This window comes from Mustela nivalis (genome assembly GCF_964662115.1).
Source record: "Mustela nivalis genome assembly, chromosome: 1".
In the NCBI taxonomy this organism is placed as follows: domain Eukaryota; kingdom Metazoa; phylum Chordata; class Mammalia; order Carnivora; family Mustelidae; genus Mustela; species Mustela nivalis.
In genome coordinates, this window is record NC_139020.1 from 186,321,282 (window position 1) to 186,342,025 (window position 20,744).

The following is a 20,744-nucleotide window of genomic DNA, read 5'->3' on the forward strand; positions in this document are numbered from 1 at the left end:
GAATAATCTGAATTCAGTTCATAGGATGAATCCTTCTCCTACTTCTGAAGTCCTTGTATACATATCAGAGAATAGTTTTCCAATAAATTATTCACAATTCTCACATGGATAATGGGTGGTAGGATGTGCCACCGAAACTAGAATTTCGTTTTCGACATAATTGAGCTTTCAGGGATTGCAATGACTTTGAAAGTGTGAATTTGGATTATAACTATACATTTTCTCAAAACAGTAGGTTCCTTTGAGAGGACAGAGGCTAAAGGCATGGGGGTCCATTTTCTCAGTGCACAGGGAGGCCTAGGAATAAATCCTCAACATATCCACAGAAAAATAGGCCCCAGAAAAAGGTATTGTTAACCATAGTCAGTTTGTTAATGCCCAAACTGCACACCTGCCCTGGGCGGCCCGGGTGGCAGACGAGGCCTGGTTAGAAGCTGACTGGAGCTCAATCACATTCGGCTCATTATTTACATCTTTCAGAGAAAGAAAGACCCTGAACTGAGAAAATCCAGGTACGTCAGAGAGCTGTTCTTTTTCTCTCAAATATAGCAGTTCCCTAGTCCACTCGCTTGCTGGAAGTTAGGTATCAGCCTGACTGACATTTGCTGAAAACTTGTCTATTAACGGAAGTCGGAAACTCAAGTTTGTCCTGATTTGCTGTCATGGGTCCTGCTGATCAGCCAGGGGGTATTGGAACAGCTGCTGTCAGGCCCATGTTCCATCTTTGCTTCTGGGTTTGACCACTAGTTACATTTTTACTCAATTACTTAGAGGACCAGCAGTTTGAGAAGTCATGTTGTGTACAGGCAAGCACAGATCCAATTATGATACTTACATTGGATTCTGTCTTTCAGGACAGGAGGGCTTTGGAGGCTAATCAAAAGAGAGGGGAAAGGTATATTTTGCCATTTGGGTACCTTAAGTTCAAAAGTGGAAGAATTTCTGAGGTATGCCTCATTCCTCAGTTTACTTTATATTAAACAGGGCATGGAGCTATAGAAAATATTATTTACTTGGGGAGCCCATGGGATCTCTGGAGAGCCAGAAGCAAGAGAAATATAATGAAAATTAATAGGCAATTTATTATGTATGGCTTAATACATTTCCTTTTCTCTCTTTTTCATGGAGAATAAATTCATATTCTGTGCTATGGAAATGTAAAATGGGATTTTAAAAGTAACTTTCTTGAAGTTGTTGAGGGAATTAAATGAGTAATTCACATTGCCCGACACATGTGTGTTCACCAAACATTTCCTGTTATTATTGTTGTTATTGCTGTGTATTAATATTAATGTCATTATAGAGCTTTTTTCCAAAATAGGTTCAGTAGAATCTAAGTGACCTGAAAGATATTAGTAGGTGGGTCATGGAAAGTGGTTCTTTAGTTAAATATGTTTGAAAAATATGAGGAAGAGTTAAATGTGTTTTTTTACTGCAGGACTTACCTGAGCATTTAGTTTGTTATGCAACCCTGTGACTCTGAATTGCCAACAGCATTTAGAGGCTAGATCATGCTTATATGTCTTCACAGACACATTCACAGGCCCGTGAAAATTGCACACCCAGAAACATTTATGCCAATATTTCTTTTATTTCCTTTTGATGTTTTGCAGTTGACTCCCTCAAGTCTTTTTTTGTCTAGAGTTAGCTCCACTGGCATAAAACAGCAAACAGCAAACATTCCCCAGTAAGAGTCTCTCGTCCTCCTCCTCCCAAATTCTGGAGCTGATAGCTAGAGGCCCAAGTGGGGCACACGACTTTGGCTGCAGCTGGGAGGCTGCTGGCCTTTGGTGCACACGTGTTCTTTTCTTGTTATTGGGCATTGTTCTGTGTCTTCATGATGTTTTTGAGCCTATCCCACAGCCTCAAACCCATATACTTCAGAATTTCCTTGGATTCCAAAGGTGACAGGCCCTTACTCCAAATCTCAAAACAAGTTCTTGTCCTGGACAAAGAAAGAAGTGGCCTCTATCTGGAGCTTTCCAGTCCAAGTACATGTCACTGTTGAAATAAATAAAAAGATACAGACTCTCCAGATTGGTTGAGCTGGGCTGGGAGCCCTGCGATAAGAGGTCACTGGTGTGAGTTACTATGGTAATTGAGCACTATCAGGAACACTTTTGCTCTCATGAGCATTAAAGCACATAATAATAGGCAAACAACAGTGGTTAAAGCAAGCAGGTAGGATTACTATGTTCTTTTGTCAGAAGTATATAATGTCTTGTAGTCAGTTTTAAAGACTTCTCAACCCCCAAATCCACCCCACCATCACCTGCTGAGTAATTTTGTATGCTTAATCTCCTGCCCTCAACTCGAAGATCTCTGCTAATTTGAGGCAAATGGGTATTTCTGACATTAAATAGGGCAGCAAGGAAGCTCTGACCTAGAAAGCCCGCGTTCTGAAGCAGCGAGAAAAATATTCTTTCAACAATTTTCGTTAAGACTCTTTTGAATGAGGGGGCGGGGTGGGGGGGTGCAGCTTTCACTGCAACGGGAGGTTGCAACCTCCCAAGGAAGGGGTTTTGCAGACCAAGAAAAAAAGAAAGAAAAAAGAAAGAAAGAGAAACTTGCAGAGCATCCCCGCTCTCAACTTCCCCCATAAAACTTGTCACTTCGCATTGCCATCCGCTACCGCAACAATAATCACTCTGTGCCTATTGCTAATTGCAAGCACAGCTGAGGCCCAGCGGGGGGCCCTTGCACAGTCTCAGGCCTTTATACGAGGCTCAATCTGTTGTATGGCACTTGTTCACACACAAAAAAACTACCAGCAAAGGCAGAAAGAGGCAGAGTCACAGGTTCCTTGTAATCCCTCCGCCTCCCCGCTGACAGCCCAGCCCTAGAAGCATTCCTGGTTTTGTCCTCCTCTTCACAAAATCTGAAGTGACCTTAAGCTACGTGCATGTCAGCTTTTGAATGTCGAGTTGCTGGCTCCTTCAGGTGCATTAAGGAGTGGGGCGGTGGGCGGGGGGGGGGGGCTACATCTGGCTTCTGCGTGTCTGTTTGCAGCACCCCTGGGGCGAGCTGTGGCTTCCTGTAACATGTAAAATATGAGTGTGAACTCAGGGTTCATGGCAAGGAACAGGAGGTCATGCCTCCATTCAGTTCTGAGTAAAGAAACCGGGAGTTTGCAGATGTTTTTCTGTATGTGTAATGACACCGCCCCCCTCCCCAGCCACCAAGCAACTGAGCGCCGTTTTTTGATAAAATGTGCCACAATCAGTGTGCTACTTGCAGATTTATTCATATCAATTTTTGCAATTTATATATTCAGAGACAAGATTGCTATTTCGGCAACTTTATGTTGGATGCCGTACGTTTGCGTCTAGAGAAAGAGGGAGAGAAGTACGGGGTGGGGAGGGTGGGCACAGAAAGAAAAGAAATTAAGTCTGTTCTGAGGCCCACCAGCTGGGGTGTTGTCAAGGCGACAAAGCATCGGACAGGAGGTTCTGTGTCCCCCTTTTGCCCAGCGGTCACTTCCTGCCTAGGCCTGGAGGTGGGAAATCTATTGCTTCTGGCCCAGAAGAAGATCCACTAACAGCTACTATGGGGAAGGGAGTAGAGTTGGGGCTGGTGGAGAAAATCCCCTCAGTAGATAAGGTTCCGGCCACCTGAAGAAAGGCCTTCCCTCCTCCCGCCAGGTTAAGAACAGGTGTAGGCCCGAGTAGATGCTTGGCCCTAGCCTCCGTCTGGGCCTGGCAGGGGGCATCCAGCCCCTTGTGTCCACCTCGCTACCCTCCTGTCCAGTTCCCACTTTCAGAAATTTCTGTTCCCAGCCCAAAGCCTCAGACCATATTTTCACCAACGAACAACATTGGTGGAGCAAACATGGAGATTAATCCTCCTTAGCCCGGGGAATAAATGCTCCTCAGTGGGGCCGGGTTAATTGCCGAGCTTGGTGCAAAGATCATTTTGAGGCATTTAAGAAATACATGATTTTTATTAGTACAACTGTTCCACGCAGGAGTTATTTCTCAGCAAAGGGCAAAAGCTTTGCCTGCCTTGCATTATTAGCCTAATTCTACTTAATTGTTTCCTAAAATAAGGGCTTCCTGAACACACATTCCAAACCTTAATAAGTCTGTTATGCTGGGAGTGATTCTGGATGGGGCAGCTGCTGCCCTTTTGGGCAGGGGAACTGGGATCTCAGGGCTGATTGCTGCTTGATCAAATCTACGCTTGGAAAATCAGGGGCGGGGGTTCTATCAGGGGCCGGGGGAGTCTCTGTGAAAACCTAGGAGGTGACGTGTCGCACAGTGCGAAAAATGCATTCTTTTTTGTTGTTTGGACCCAAGCCTCTATGAGGATTCTTAGTTCTTGTCTCTGGGCTTCATTTAATTCTATTTCACAGATTTAGAAATGTTGGCCCCGTGGCATGTTTTAAATAAACCAAATAAATGACTGAGCAAATGCTACCAGATTTGTTCTTTGTTCTTTGCTGTCTCAAAACTCGGCCTCGAGAAACTGTCTCAGTCCTGTTATTAAATGAAATACCCATGTTCATCTTACAAAGAATTTTTTGGCTTTTTGTCAAACATGGTTGGGTGTCTGGATTAGAATTTGTATATTGTTACATATCTGAGCTTTCTTAAGGAAAGTTTCATTTTCAGTATAGGAAGTGATTTTGTTTTCATTTCCCATGTTTTTGTTTTAATTGTGGTAAAATAATCATAACATAAAATTTGCCATGTTAACTATTTCAAAGTGTACAGTTAAGTCGTGTTGAATACATTCACATTGTTGGTGTAACCAGTCTCCAGAACTCTTTTCATCTTTCAAAACTGAAACTCTGTACCCATTAAATGCTAACTCCTCACTTACCCCTCCCCTGCCCCTGGAAACCACCATTCTGTTTTCTGTTTGCGCAAATTTGACTATTCTTGATTCCTCATATAAATGGAATCATACAATATTTGTCCTTTTTCCACTGGCTTCTTTTACTTCACATAGTGGCCTCAAGATTCCTCCATGTTGTAGTATATGACAGTGTTTCCTTTCTTTTGAAGGCTGAATAATTTTCCACAGTGCGTGTGTGTCACCTTCTATTTATCCGTTCTGTCTGTGGACCCTTGTATTGCTTCCATCTCTTGGCTTAGAATTGTTATGAATATTGCTGATATGAACATGGGCATGCAAATAACTCTTCAAGATCCTGCTTTCGGTCTTTTGGCATCTGTATTGAAAAGTGAAATTGTTAGATCCTTTCCTGATAGCGCTTCCTCGAGTTGTGGAACTGGTAGAATAGGGGTGTTTGCATTTGAGTTGAGATAGTGGTCACAATTGAAAATTCACATTAGTGCCTCTGCTTTCCCATCGTATGCCTTCCTATCATTCGGTAGATATCTATGGGTTGGTCTTTGGCTTCCTTCTCTCATTCAGGGAGGGTAAACTGTTTCCAGAAATATCTTCCAAGTATCAGGAAAGAAAACCTTTCAGAGACCATCATATCTGCCTGCAGATAGCCACCTGCCGTACTGAGATGTGGGATTGGACAGGATTCATGGGGTTTCATACAATCCGATTCTTTCAGAAGCGACCAACGCCTTTCCAGTCTGCCTTTGGGTAGCTTGGATAGTTTACAGAGATTGCCAACAAGTTAATCAAACCATGAAAGAAAAAAAAAAAAGGAAAAAAAAATGTCTTGCAGAGGAAGACCCCTGGATAGTCCATGTAAGCTTAGCTTTGGATTAAACTCTCCTGCTTGATTTGCTTTCAGAAGGGATCCTTCAGGACTCTAACTTCCCTTGTATTTCCCCTTCAGCAAGTAATAGTGACAGGCCTGACTTGGATAAGAAGGGGGCAATGCATTCAGGATCCAAGTACGGTTTGATCATTTCAAACATTCATTTGAAATGTAAGTGCCTTGTAAAGACTTTTGTTGTTGGATGCTTCTGCACATTTCAGGGTTAGAGTTCAAATTTGGTCTTGAATAGATAACTGCTTATTTTAATAAAAATATACTAAGGTATTAATTAGGCCCTTTCAGAGGAGGTTAAAATGGTATTTCTCCCAAATGCTAAATTCTGTTCATCTTCCTATAGAAAAATCATCAGTCTTAAGCAGTAACAACTTAAGTTAAAAAAAAAAAAAATAGTTCCATTTGCTCTGTCTTTCTTATGCGAAGACACTAAAGGCAAAAGAGTAGCTCTCAGCTCCAGGTTGTAGGTGAGGATGGTCTCTGGTGCCTCTGAGTTCCCCATTGGTCTGGATCGCATCAGACTTTGCGGGGTGTGATCCAGAGTTTAGTACCTTGCAGAACCACAGCAGTAAGATATCTTTGCAAAGACCTCAATGAAACAGCTGTTTTAGGCATCCAAAAAATTACATAGTTAAAAAACAAAACAAAACAACACCTCCACTATAAAGGACTTTTGAGATAGCTCGGAAGCTCATTCTGATTACCTTCATCCTCTGCCTTTGCTGTTTGTTTACCTTTTGGTGTCTTTGTGCTTTGAGCGGAGCGTCCTGAAGCTGTGATGGGGAAATACCCATTTCTAGGTTCAATTGTTTGGGGGAACCAAGTCCTGAATTACAGTAACACTGGAGGAAAACAGAAGATTGCATTTTTCAACTGTGTGCCCACGTTTAAAAGCACTCAGATGATCTGCCCTTTCAGAAAGTGTTGCTTCAGCCCTTGGGGAACTTTGACAAATCCTGAAATTTGCATGTGGTTGTTTACTGCTTTGCCTATTTGGCATAGTTGGCTTGAACACGCCAAGGTTTCTTTGTCAGACCCTATCTGAATCTGGAATAGAACACTGAATACAACCAGATCCCTGGCAATCCTTAGACCTGAGAGACTCATTGGGCTGTGGAATTGTGGCTTGGGTTCATGAAGCTATGGGAACCTTGGTAGAAGTGTCAAGAAACTCTGGATGATGCTTTTCAAATGTTCTTAAATTACCCATATTGTAAGGAAGAAATACGCATTGAAAGGTGCAAATGTAAAAGATTTCATTAAGGTATTTCAATAACAGCAATTTAAATAGGTTGTGGGTTAATTCCCCTCAACTAATAATAACCCACTTTTGTCACAAAAGCAAAGTGAATAACTTAGTCATAGGGGTGTGGTCAAAGTATTCTCTTCCTCTTTGACTCCTTGCCAACAAACAGAATGCCCTTGCTTTCATTAGACGCTCTAGGCAAGGTACTGAGCCAATTTCTCTGATGCATGGCTGTGTTGAGTTGGAGAAAGGGTACTTTCCAAAGAAAAGATTACCATCCTCCAGCACTCACTGGGTTTCTTCAGTTCAGAAGTACAAATTGGTTACCAAGAGGTTATACATTGCCTGTTTGAAAGAATGGAGGCTTTCTCAGAAAGCTTCGTGCAAACCCTAAAAGCTGCACTTAGAGAGGTAGGATTCCCTGTTTGTAAGGTGGGGCAGGATAGCGTGGCTAGGGTTTTAACAGCTAACATGTGCCTGGCTCTGTGGTAAGCACTCCCCACATATTAACTCCTCACACATTAACTCATTTAACCTGCCCCCCCCAACCATAAGTAGTTTTCATTATAATCCCCATTTAGCAGATGAGGAAACTGAGGCTTAGAGAGGTGAGAGGTAAGGAGACTTACCAAGATTCAAACACAGGAGAGGCCCGGGTCACATCCTTTCTCTTGGCCACAGGCTGCCCTGCCTCTCAGCCTCTTTAGCTCCATCTCTTGCTAGTGGCCAGGCCACTTCTCTGAGTCTCGGATTCCTTACCTGCTAACAGAGACTCAGGTTGTGAGAATTTAGCCACAAGCTGCCCAGGCATTTAGTGGTGTGTCTGCCTGGCATATAGGCTTCACCATGCCGGTTTCAAAGGAAATACATATTTAGAAATGATCTAACAATAGAACTCAGATCCTTGTGGATTTCAGCTATCATTTATGCCTATGATATAGTGGACGAAGTCACAAATTTTTCATCCAAGAAAGTGTGTGAAGTTGGTTTGTGGTGGTTATTGGCCCTTAGGCCAAATGCCGTACTTTCAAAAAAGAGCTCATTTTTACAATATTGAGCAAAATATTACCCTTAATTATAGGCATGGGGCAACATGTCTTGTTCGATATGTGTGTATATATATGAGAATGTATTTTGCTTAAAGCAAGACACTACAGTATGTGTGTTCTACTTCAATAGAACTTTTTTTTTTAAAGAGAAAAAAAAAGAGTCTTTTTAAAGAGACAGCAACAGAGAAAGACCTGGGTTTTGCACTAGGCTATTTTCATTGGATTTGTTTCTCTGCCTAAAATTATTTCTTTTATGGTGCTTTCTGTTCTTTAATTTCACATGAAACCAAATTTCCCCAAGGTCTTACTATGTTACTGTCCCTATTATACTGAAAATTTTAAAGCTTATGATGTGTAGTTTTTCAGAACTGAAATTTTAAGATTTTATGTATTTGTTTGAGATAGAGAGAAGGTCAGAGGGAGAAGCAGACTTCCCACAGAGCTGGGAGCCTGAAGTGGGACTTGATCCCAGGACTCCAGGATCATGCAGGATCATGACCTGAGCCAAAGGCAGTCGCATAAACAACTGAGCCACCCAGGCGCCCCAGAACTGGAATTTTAATCAGTGTTATAGCTTTTGTATTTCTAAAATTCTCAGGAAAATTTAGTCCATTGTGATAAAGGCAACTTTTCTAGTTGTGTTTCTCTTCAAAAACTCAACCTGCCCCCAGTGAGAACTTTCTACCAGTAGCATTTGCTAAGTTACCAACCTAAAAGCAAATAAGAAGAGATCAGGAAGGGCTACAGAGAAGAAGAAAAACTACACTGATTCTAGCTTAGAAACTACATGCCCTCATTCCCATCCAGTTTTTTCTAATCATTTCCATTAAGACTCAGCAATGATTGTCTCCCAGCCATTAGTTCTTTAAGGCTGTTGAGACACTCTGCTTAGCCAGTTTCTAAGTCATAAAAAGTAGAATCTTCAACTCCAAGCCAAGCTTGGGTTCTGAGGGAAACAGGTTCCACAGCATTATCCTACTCACACACTTCTCCTTTGAGAATTCCAGAGCTGAATGACTTTGCTGAGGAACCACACAGAACTGGAATTGTCTCTCTGTAAATAGGCCATTACTTTTTAACATTTGCATTGAATGGGACAACTTATACACATGTTAGTGCTAAATAACCAACTTGAAGCCTATAGGACCACTTACTAGTTGTGTGACCCCAGGCTACTAACTTAATTTACCTATGCCCTTTTTCCTCATCTACTAAATGAAGCTGTTAATAGTGTCAACCTCCTAGAAGTCCAACTCAATGACTGAATTATAAAATGTTTGCAGAATAGTGTGCAGAGCACTTGAATATTGAAAGGGCTAGGTGTTCAACAAATAGCTAACTACAGATTCCTCCTGCTATTCCAAAATAGAGCATTCCTCTGAAAACCTTCTTAAGCCAGAATGGTATAAAGTGAAGCAGCAATTACCATTAATTTATATGGAAAAATTTTTGAACTTCCCCAAGCTCCCAAAATAACCTCTCTTAGGGTTTTCTGATACCTTAGGACACATCTGGCTAATGGATGCACAGAATAAATGGAGATAAAGCGCAGATGCTCGTAGACACCCGTTAAAGCTCTGGTGGCCTGAGGCTGAGATGCTGAGTATAGTTCCCAGGGAAGGAGTTTGTTGGGGCCACTCTCGGTACTGCAACAGAAACGCTGACTGCTGTTCTTGCTTTCTGCCTTTTTTCATTAAAGCAAAAATCCTCTTCCAATTTCTTTCAGTTAGCGAAAACGGGGACTAATGTAGGTCCTTCGTAAAAGCGAAGTGGCACAAGGTAAACTTTAGAAAAGTGGGGGATACCTGTACTTTCATTAGCTGTGTGTATGGCCTATCCAGTACACAACAGTTCTGCGTTTAAAACAGCAGACTCTAGTGCCAGATACGTGGTCATACCCAATAGGGGGTTGCTTACATCTAGGGCATATGTTACTCTCATGATCGGTGAGGATGGAGGCGCTCGCCCTCTACTCCTTGCTGTCATTGCCGCTCATGTGTGATAGACGGTTTGCTCTGAAGACAAATGAGTCATTAACAGTCAGGTCTCTTTAGGACATCAAATTAACATCAAGATAGGGAATGCGGGTTTCAAAGGAAATACATATTTAGAGAGGAACTAACAATAGAACTCAGATCCTCCTCTATGGAGGAATTCAGATGCATCTAGGTGGCTCTGGTGGCAGAAGACATGAGGGCAGCAGCCATCCTGTAGTCACCGTCTTACTGGCTGATTAGGGTGTCTCCAAATCCAAGTGGAAGTCCAGTTGCTGTGAACCCTCTATTGTCTAGTGAAGTGTGAAGTATTCATCATCCTATCTCTCAATCCTGCAGCACTTCCCAGTGATCAAGTTTCCAGGGGAACAGGGAGCCCTGGGGCTGGGATTAGGAAGAGGTGAAGGAGTCCCTTATCAGTTATAAAAATTAAGGGGAAACCAAAAAAATATGGTGATTAAGATCAATAATCTTTTAATACCACCTTAAAAAATCAAAATGGAAGCAAATAATCCAGGATGAACAAAATATCAGAATATTAATTAAAGACAATATCTGATCCTGGGGTGCCTGGATGGCTCAGTGTGTTAAGCCTCTGCCTTCAGTTCAGGTCATGATCCCGGATCCTGGAATCAAGTCCTGCATCTGGGTCTTTGCTCAGCGGGGAGCCTGCTTCCTCTATGTGCCCCGCCCCCCCCTCCCCCGCCTACTTGTGATCTCACTCTGTCAAATAAATAAGTAAAACCTTTAAAAAAAAAAAAAAAGACAATATCTAATCCTGTATTTGCAAGTTCCTGCCTCACTAGCCTCACCCTAATCCTGGTATGGTGAACCCCAATATTATGGAAGAGAGAGTTATGTATAAGGGTTTCTCTGCATGAAGTCAGTGTGTTTACAAGGTGCAAGGTGTTACCTGAGTAGATCTGCATATTAACTGTCAAAGCTCCTACTAGAAATGAATCATGAAAATTCCTTTGCATTGTATATTGAAAAGGCTCTCTTTATGTTTCTGGGGATAATTATAATAGTCACTAATTTAATTTTTTTTTTTTAAGATTTTTATTTGAGAGAGGGTACATGCACCAAACGTGAGTGGGGGGGAGGGGCAGAGGGGGAGGGAGAAGGATGAGCAGACTCACTGAGAGCCACTCGGAGCTCTATCTCAAGATAGACTATGACCTAAGCCTAAACTAAGAATTGGACGCTTAACCAACTCCCCCACCGAGGCGCCCCATTGCTAAATTTTATTGAGTGCTTAGTATGTGAAAGTAACTCTGCTGGGCACTATACATAATTATCTTTTTTAATACTCGCAGTAATCCTATGAAGCAGGTACTGGTATTAACCCCCAAGAGGAGACTGAGAGTCAGAGAGTTAAGTATCTTGTTTGAAGGTTATCCAGCTAGTAAGTAGCCAACCCAAGTTAAGCTGTAACTTGTGCACAGGAAGTTTGAAAAAATCACTCATTATTTGTCTGAATTCTTTTTATCCAGTATTAAATCTAGGTCTAATGTAGTTTAAAATGTGCTTTATGCACCCAAGCTGGTTGTCTAGGTTTGGGTGGTGATCTACCACAAAACACTTTACAATGGAATTGCTAAGAGTTAGTCCATGCCCTGTAAGACTCATGCATGCAATTCCAGAGGTATTCTGACAGGAGCCATTTTCTCCACAGCCACATGCCTTTCTCTGGTCACTTACTCATCTTCCTCCCCCACCTTTATGGCATTTCTTGGTGTGTGAGAGAGAGAGAGCAAGAAAAAGAATAGAGAGGTGATGGTGATGGTGATGAAGATGTGAGTGGTGACGGTGGTTAATGGTGGTGGTGGTGGCAGCAACTCACATTTCTCAGCCCCAGTATGAGGCTGAGAGCCTTGCTAGCATAACTTCCTTGGGTCATCAGAAAGCCTCTGAAAAAGCCTGATTAATCCCCATTTTCTGATCAGAAAACTGCATCTTTGAGAATGTAAATAATTTGCTGAAGATAACAAAGCTAGGGGAAAGACAGGTGAGGCCTCTGCTCTTAAGGACTACACCGTAGAGAGGAAGAAAGAAAGATTAAATGACAGAGTCTCAGAGCAGCCTTCCAGCTTCTCCTCAATAGAGCTTTCAGATCTGGTTGCAACTACTAGAGAAGTCCCCAGCTTTCCAAGGGACTTCCTCTGGATGGGCATCCTTTTGGGTTCCAGCTCCAGAACCCTCACCAAACTCTCCCCAGAGAATATTTTAAAGGAGCCCCAGGTATTGGGGATTTTATTTCTCCAGTGCTTTTTTAAGATTAAAGGAACCTTATTTAGGAAGTTTCCAATTAATATTCCTGAACAAAAGGGAGGCCAGCAAAGGAGTCATGATTATACTTAAACACTTAGTCCAGGTTGAGAGCCCACAATTTTTTTTTCCTAGGGTTTAGAGAGCATTTTATCAAAGTTTTAGTGTCCAAGTATTAGGATATTTCTGGAAAAGGCATATCTGCACCCAAGACAAAACAAAATGGGGAGACCTTAAAATGTTTCATTTCCTGTTTTGAAGAATCCTAACAAATCTGCCTTGTTAGCATCCGCCTCAAATAAAGCAAACCTGAATAATAAGCCCCAAATGAGAACAAGCAGGAACAACCCAGATACCCAGTAATGTGCTGGTAAATGTTTAACAACTGGCTTTCTGGGAGGGAGAATGCCGTGGTTTTTGGTGTTTGCCAATTTCCATGGTGTAAAAACTCCCACTAAGGCCTATTTCTAGCTGTCGATGCGAGATCCTGAGCATGCAGTTGGAAAGAGGTGCACACGCTCAGCTCTCCCGACCAGCATATTCTTTCGCCCCTCCTTGGGAGGAGTAATTCCATGATCAGCTCTCTCGATCCAGTGCCTAATTCTAAAAAAAAAACCCACCCCTAGACTCACTAGCTGCGTGACCTTGGGCAAGTCACATCACCTCTCTGGGCCTTTGTTTCCTCCTCTACTAACAGGGAAGATCTTTTTCACCTCTAACATTTTAAAGTTCTAGAAGGCAGTGACTCTTGCTTCCTCCGACACCCAAATGCCTTTAAGCGCCTTTCTGGAAAACCAAGTTAGCGCTGTGCCGCATCCAAGTTAGCGCTGTGTGCCTCCAATTTCATCTACTGAGCATAAGGTTTGGAAAGGAGTGACTTACTCCCTTTTGCCTCTTGAAATGCGTAGCCAATGGGGCATCATACATTTTTTACACTTCTTTTGCTAGATGTGAGATCCAGGAGGAAAGGCATGGATGTTCCAGGGCTCTCTTATTCTCCTGGGGTGGGAATCGACAAGCGTGATACACTAATCCATTGCTGTATGTATTTGCTACCTCCCTACCCTTTCCGCAGCAGAGAGAGATTCAGAGTATCCTACCTTTTTATTTTTGTTTTTATTTTTTACTCTCTAGAAGCCATTTGCAAGAATAGGAATTACTTATACAAAGTAAGGGGGGGGGGTCGTTATTTTTTTTTTCCCCTGAAAGGTGGCACGTCTCTCAGCAAAGAGAAAAAGGCATGTTGCACGAGGCTTGCTGGCAGTGATATCAGCCAGCGCCGGTTTGCCTGTTGTCACAGCCAAAGCAAAATGCCACCTCTGCCTAGAAGCCAGAGTGCCACATTCCTCTTTTGTGTCCCCAAGATGCACCTGTCGTGTGGCCCTGGGTGTGTAGGTTTGGCCAGGAGGCCCCCATGTTCTTTGACATGTCATCCTCCAACTCCAGGAGGTAGGGTCGAGGGGGTACTGATGCTTGTGAGTCTCGAAATATGTTACTGCATGTTAGAAAAAGCCCAGCAAACAGGATTTGAGTGCTGGGGTGAACATAAGAGAGCCCCCAGTTGCTAAGAGTAAGGGAGCGCTGCAGGAACGCTGGTGACCCGTGGTATTCCTGTCCCCAGACACCATCTTAATAAACCCAGATGTAGTGACAGCAAAGGCTCCAGAATCCCAAGGCAGGAGGTGCCAAAAACACTCCCCAATAATCACTCCCCCACCTCACCCCACCCCAAAAAAGTTTCAGTAAAATGTTCTCACTCCTAGAGGGGAAAACCTGTCCATGCCTGAAGCAGCTTGACCCGGGCAAACCCCCTCCTACATGGAGTGAACTGTGAATTTCAGGGGAAAAAATTCCCCACCCCACACCCTGCCTGCTCCCTGGGGAGGGACAGAAGGTTCCTAAAACTGACAGTTTCGCCTCCATGATCTTTAAAAGAGCAGAAGTTGGCTGTGAGGCTGCAATGCCGCCTTGATTGGGGTAGTGTGGTCTCTGTTTGCGGCTGGGCTCCAAGGAGAGCCACAATTGGCTCTGATGAGGAAGGAGCCTAGAAATGAAAGATTGCAAAGAGGGCTTCTGAACGCCATGGCTGAGACTGTGTCGTTTCTTACAAGGTGAAACTTGGCAGTTCTACCTTGCAAGTAAAAACCCAAATTAATTTTTTTTAAAGAAATTAAGTCAGAAACAAGGCTTCAGAAAAACTGTGAGTGTTAGGCATAAACTGATTTTGGATGATCTTTAGGTGAGAAAGGGTGGAGTTACCATCAGAAACATGTTTTTATTTATGCTTTTCAAATCCCCACTGGTGTGCAATGTGTGTGCGTGTGCGTGTGCGCGCGTGCACGTGTGCGTCCGTGCTGGTTAGCACGAGAGGAGGCATCATCTCGATTCTCTAACCACTCTTTTTTTCTTGCATCTCTTCTGTGCACGGTTCATATAGATGCCCCATAAATAAATATATAGGTCCATCCACACCTTTTCATTTTATTTGTAAATTGTTTGGTATAAGCGGCAATGCGTAATGAAACCTGGTGAAGTTTAAAAGATTAGATTTTTTTTTTCATACTGACACTTCCTAACACTGTTCATATGTCTCCGAGTGAGATTTATGAATATATGAGCAGTACTGCAAAATCATACCGCACCAGAGACTTCCTGCACCACAGGGGTGGCAGTCTAAAGTGACACAGCTTCAAGCATTTTTCACAGACAAGAAGCAAAATTTAACCCCCTTAAGGGGAAGTATGATTTCAACAGCTTGAAATGAGCTCATTTGTAGATGGTTTTTTTCTTCCATCTTCCATAATTTTTTGGTGTTAAGATTAAAACAGATTGCACAGCCGACGTAAGGGCACAGAAGCTGCCCAGAGTATGATTTGGCCCTTAAAGAAAAACCTGATTCCTTGTCTCTATCCCAGTTCCCCCAGGAGGGTAAAGGAAGGTACACTTCACCCTCAATTCATAAGGCTCTCAGCCCAATTCCCAGCATTGTCCTCTGCAGACAGGGTCTGGATTTTTCAAAAGGTAAGTAGCAGGTAACATCAGTTTGTCCCGCGGAGAAAGCCCCATCCCCCTGGGCATCTAAAACAGCGGATTTAGGAAATAAGCAGTGACTTGACTCTCAATAGAGTAAAACTAACCAACAAAAAGGAGAATCAGAAGAGCCAAAATGGTCTAGATGTATTGATTGTGTAAGAGATGTTGATTGTGGAAGAGTTCTTAGATTCAAAGTCCAAACCCATCTCTTTTTAGGCTAATCGGGTACCATGGCATTTTTGTGTCAACTAATGTTCACAATTTATCTCTGCTCTCAAATTCCCTTTAACCATTTAGTCTCTCCTCGGAACAGAACAGGTGCTCAAACATGGTCTGCTTCCTCTCTCCTCTGCAAACGCTTCGTGATGTGTTGGCTGGAGAACTTTTGTCTCTTTTTTCAGCAATGGTACAACAGCTCCATGAACGTGATCTGCACCTGGTTGACGGACCGGATGGACTTACAGCTTCACATTTATCAGTTGAAAACACTAATTAGGATGGTAAAGGTAAAAGAAAAAATAATTATTCTTCTTTGCAAACAACTCACTGAAATACCTTTCATTGTCCAGCTGCAGAAGTTGCTTAACACAAAAGATATTGGCTTACATATAAAACAAGATGATTTCTAAAGCAGCATCCCGTGCAAGAAAAACCTATGAAATCACTTCGGGATGCGTGGTTAATTCATTACTCAGACATCAAAGGAAAAATTAACAAAAAGGAATTTGATATTTTATCCAGGCCAGAAAAATACTTTACGTATCTGTCATGCAAAAATACTGCAGGGGCCTTCATGCCCTGTGCATTAGACTTTCAAAAACTGGTTTGGGTACCATAATGCTAATCACATAATTACCAATTTCATTTATGGTTTAATTAAATAAAATTTTGCCACAATTAATGTAATAGAAATATTTACCTCCAGCTATTTCTAAATATGTCCTGTGATCATTATCAGGATGCAAATCAATATTGTTCTCATAGTTAATTGAAGTAGTTTCTCTTACAATGCGTGTATACAATCAAATGGAAAGGATCACAAAGGTGAGATAACATACCCTGAAAGTAGCTTTTTTCCCTGTTCTTGTGTGTGTGCCTTGGACTAATGATAATTATTTCAGCGTGAAATCTCAGTGGTTTACATGAAATAATAAGATCACAGAAGGGGGTAAATACGTTTTTGATCATTTCAGTTTCCATTTGATGCTTTACCATAGAGGGTTTTAAAACATTCGTGATGCAAAAATCTCCTTCAAAGCAGAAAGTGTCTTTAAAAACATTTTAACAACAAAACGTAGCTGAATTTCTATGTCTTAACGGTTTGCCAGAAGTCCCCCCCTCCACCCTGTCTCTACCCCCTACCCCCTCTCTCCCCCCAGCCCCCCGCCCCCAACCCATTTCTTAGTCTCTTTAGGATTAGCACCATTTCATTGAAGGTGCTCCTCTACCCCAGTGCTGACTTAAAACCAATTACTGTTCTGTTGAGTGTAATTAAAGAGAATTATTATCATCTGCATTTGATCTCACAAAGCATCTGCGCAGGGAAGGTTACAGACAGCCGTGTATTGCAGATCTTAAAAAAGAAATGTATGCACTCGGACCGTAGACCCAGCCTAATTTTCGTATTTTTAAAATTACAGTTCCTAAAGCAAGCTCATCAGCCATTGCCTGAGCACTTCAATTCCATGTCCTGGGAATAAACACTCTTCTTTTGAGGGAGGCGGGATTTGTTTGTTTGACACTTACTGGGTGGACATGAAAAGAAGACGTTAATTTTATGATTTTAAAATCTATATCTTCCCATTACTGCTATTTCTAGATCTATGTTGGGAATATTGGAACTAGCAATATTTCATTAAGGAAAAAATGTAAGTCTGAGAGAGGTTTATTCTTAGCCTTCTGCCAAAAAAAACCACAGACATGAACTACAGAGAAGGGACAGAAATGTCACTGGCAAAAGAGCTCCCTTCACTTTTGCCAGGATGGGCTCAGTCTAACTAGTGTCACAACACACAGGTATGAAGCAGAGTGTGCCACTCTTCACTAAGCCCATTAGCCAGAGGTCTCCTTCCTCGAGGCAAACGTCCAAAGACAGTTGGTTTGCTTTCCTGCCTCCACTTCCATTCTCTTCATTCCTCCATTCTTTCCCTCCCTCCCTTCCTTCAGCAAGCATTTACTCACTTGTCCAACACTGGATAAATACTAGTTGAGCCCCTCGCCGTATATTTCAAGATGGAAAATTTTTAAATGACTAGATATGGTCCCTGTCTGCAGGCAGTTAGAGTTGAGTTAGGGACTACTGCTCTGGAATTTGAATGAAGAGGAGAACCCTCAAGTGATTTCTACCTTTCTTTTCCCCATCACACTCTGGCACCAGTTATATTATCTTAAGTGGAAACAGAACAACTGATTGAAAAGTACAAAAAAATCAAGTTAATCTTCTGGATATCTGGTCTGTACCATGCCCAGAATTTACTCAGCCTCCTACCCTTTCCCATCAAGGTGAAGACAAGTCAGGTAGCTATCTAGCTACCTAGGAGAGCCTTGCAGTTTGATCCATAATTAAGAGGACCTGTTAACTTAGTGCCAAAATCAGATTGCTTTTACAAAGGAAAGAAGGTGCCGTGATTAATCATGCGGAGACAATAGGTGTAAAGGGGACACGCGATCATCATATCCATAATTTGATATTATTGGACTTTACTGAGCTGAACTGCATTCACTAGTTAACTCTGCAGTCATTATGACATGGGACCTTCAAGAGGGGTTGACATTGTGATTGTTGATACTGTGGTTGCATTAGATGGACGACAAGAAACAGAAGTCACAATGGGAATGCACTGAAGTATTTAACATTCCTTCCCATGCCCCTTTAGCAAGTGTCCCATATCAATATAAAAAACACACAGCAGAATCAGTAGCTGAAATGATATGCAGTGTGATGAGAAAAGTTGTTAGAGGGAGACCTTTTTCCAAAAAAATGTTAAGAAGTAGACAACAGCCAGATGCTTCTGGTCATGTTCAATTAACGCTAAGCGATTTCTAGAAAAAAACAAAAAAACAGTCCCTGGGATAACTCAGGAAATCCGAGAGAAATCGCCTGAAGGAACAAAGAATTTGTGGTACAGTAATACCAAGCCATTGTTCTTGAAAATGAGCCAAATTTCTTCCCCAAGACCATGAAGTTGTGAACGGAATAGATACATTTCTTTCCCGGGGAGATAAGAAATGAATCACATGTCTGTGACATATTGATGAAGCATTAGCACTCCATCTTCCCCATAGTTGTTGCTGCCCATACTAGGTTTCATATACCAACATACATATGTCTATCTTCTGAATGAGACAGAGGGATATGCAGTTAGAGCCTCAAAACTATTAAAGACCAGACTGCAAAGGAAATCGCAAAATACCATCGTCGATCCATTATTTATGTGTTATGGCCCTTTACACAGTCTATCATCTTATAATATACTAACCTAAGAGAAAGAACCAGACCAAAAAAAAAGAAAGAAAGAAAGAAAAAGAGAGAGAGAGAGAGAACCAAAACAATCATGGAACATTTCCGTTTATGGAATTGAATAAACACAAGCTTATGTTCTATGCTTTGTCTCAGCTAATACAGTTTATCCTGCTACAATTTCTCATTTTCTGTCATTCGGTGAATCTCAGTGTTCAGTACGAGTGAAATCTGAGCATGGTGGCTTTTCATTTGACAATGCATAAAGTGAGACACTTAGCCAAAGGTCAGTGTTCTCACACCCATAAGTGCTTTGTGTCCTTGCCCTCTCTTCATGGAGATGAGACCTCTTTTATCACTGATCTTTTCCTTCCTTAGAAAACCTATAGAGATTTCCGATTGCAAGGGGTCCTGGACTCGACCTTAAACAGCAAGACGTACGAAACCATCCGGAACCGGCTCACTGTGGAGGAAGCCACGGCCTCAGTGAGCGAGGGTGGGGGCCTGCAGGGGATCAGCATGAAGGACAGCGATGAAGAAGACGAGGAAGACGACTAGAATGCCAGGGCCTGGAGTCCTTTAGGACGGAGTCCTTTAGGACGGAGTCCTGTAATCAATGCATGTCCTTAGTCTGTTAGTTAACCCCATTAGGGAATTTTCTGTCAACTACCATGCCCATGAGATGTTTACCAATACAATTGCCATTTTAGCTATGTCGTACCAAGATTAGCAAATGACCTTTGACCCCACTGATTTCCTGATCCCATGTCTATATGTTTACAAGCAATATGGAGCACCATTCTTTAAATACTGTTCATGGAAAATACGTAGTCCAACTGCTAGGTGTGTTCCTGTTCTCAGCGAAGTTAAATGATGCTTCATTAATGTACTGTGTATGCATTGACGGTAAATGGATGTGAGGGCGAGTGTACCAAGTATTGTACTTCCTTGTTTCACGTTACGTGGATGAGAGTTATTTCAGTGAGTACAATGGATTAATTTAATCAAGACACATAGATGTGCTTTGTGTTTTGGAAAACAAAAGGCAAGTCTCCGGCAACCAACTTTTGGTTCTTTGTGTTCGCCTGAAATGAAAACATGAACCCCTGGTTTCCTTGTTAACTCATCCTCTCATTGATCCGTATAGTTAGCCAGAAAGGGACGGCTACACACCAATGGATTGATGCTCTCATTTGCCACGGCAAGCGCAATCCTATCATGAGTTAACACCAAGCACAGTTCAGAACAACCGTCTTCTGTCAAAGTTGATCCTAATAAACGTGACGTTTTGCTTTTATGTTTCAATAACTATGTATGTAAAAACCTGAATATTTAAATTACAACCCTAGACTATAAATGTGTTTATAATAAGATATGGGTATTTCCTTGAGTAGACTGTAACCATAACTTAAATTATTTTGTTCCACACTGTTTTTTATATCTGTCATGTACATTGCATTTTGATCTGTAACTGCATGACCCCGGGGTCCTCTGCAGAGCTCTTTCTTTCTGTGTAAGGTAGTGGATCCATCTTGCTTTTGCCTTATATAAAGCCTACAGTTATGAAGGTGTGGAAAACTGTGGCTTCTCAATAAATAACTACTCAAATGTCCTAAGAATACACTTCTGAGTCTTTCTTCCTCTGTCTCTTTTGAAAGCCAGAACTGAAACACACACAAAGTGGGTAAGAGAAGACCAAGAGCAGGGAAGAGGTCGTGTCCTTGAAACTGATGGAGGGGTGGTTTTCAAATGTTTGTCTCCACAAGAGGCAGCCAGAAGTCCCTCTAATTCAGACTTCATTAATTCAGAACGGTGGGCATTTGGACATGTTGGGCAGATTACGCTTGCATTATAGGATAAATAAGGGTCTGCTAAGCAAGAGAGTAGTGTAAACGAGAGAAATGTTCTCCTGTACGAAAAGAAGGCCAACAAACTGTTTTTAAGCACTACTTTAACAGCAGTGTTTGCATTCAAACAAAGCGTGTGCCAATTATAT

The 20,744-nt window shown here is 42.1% G+C and overlaps 1 protein-coding gene across 20 annotated transcripts in view; it reads left to right on the forward strand.

Annotated features, from left to right (window-relative positions):
• Window positions 1–20,367, forward strand: part of CADPS (calcium dependent secretion activator) — a 469,696-nt gene extending 449,329 nt beyond the window's left edge. For all 20 annotated transcript variants that reach the window (XM_082727404.1, XM_082727406.1, XM_082727407.1 and 17 more), the window contains 2 exons: window positions 15,690–15,794; window positions 19,127–20,367. In XM_082727404.1, coding sequence (XP_082583530.1) covers window positions 15,690–15,794; window positions 19,127–19,306 — 285 coding nt within the window. In that variant the 3' untranslated portion in view covers window positions 19,307–20,367. The remainder of the gene's footprint in view (window positions 1–15,689; window positions 15,795–19,126) is intronic.
• Window positions 20,368–20,744: the final 377 nt, after the last annotated feature.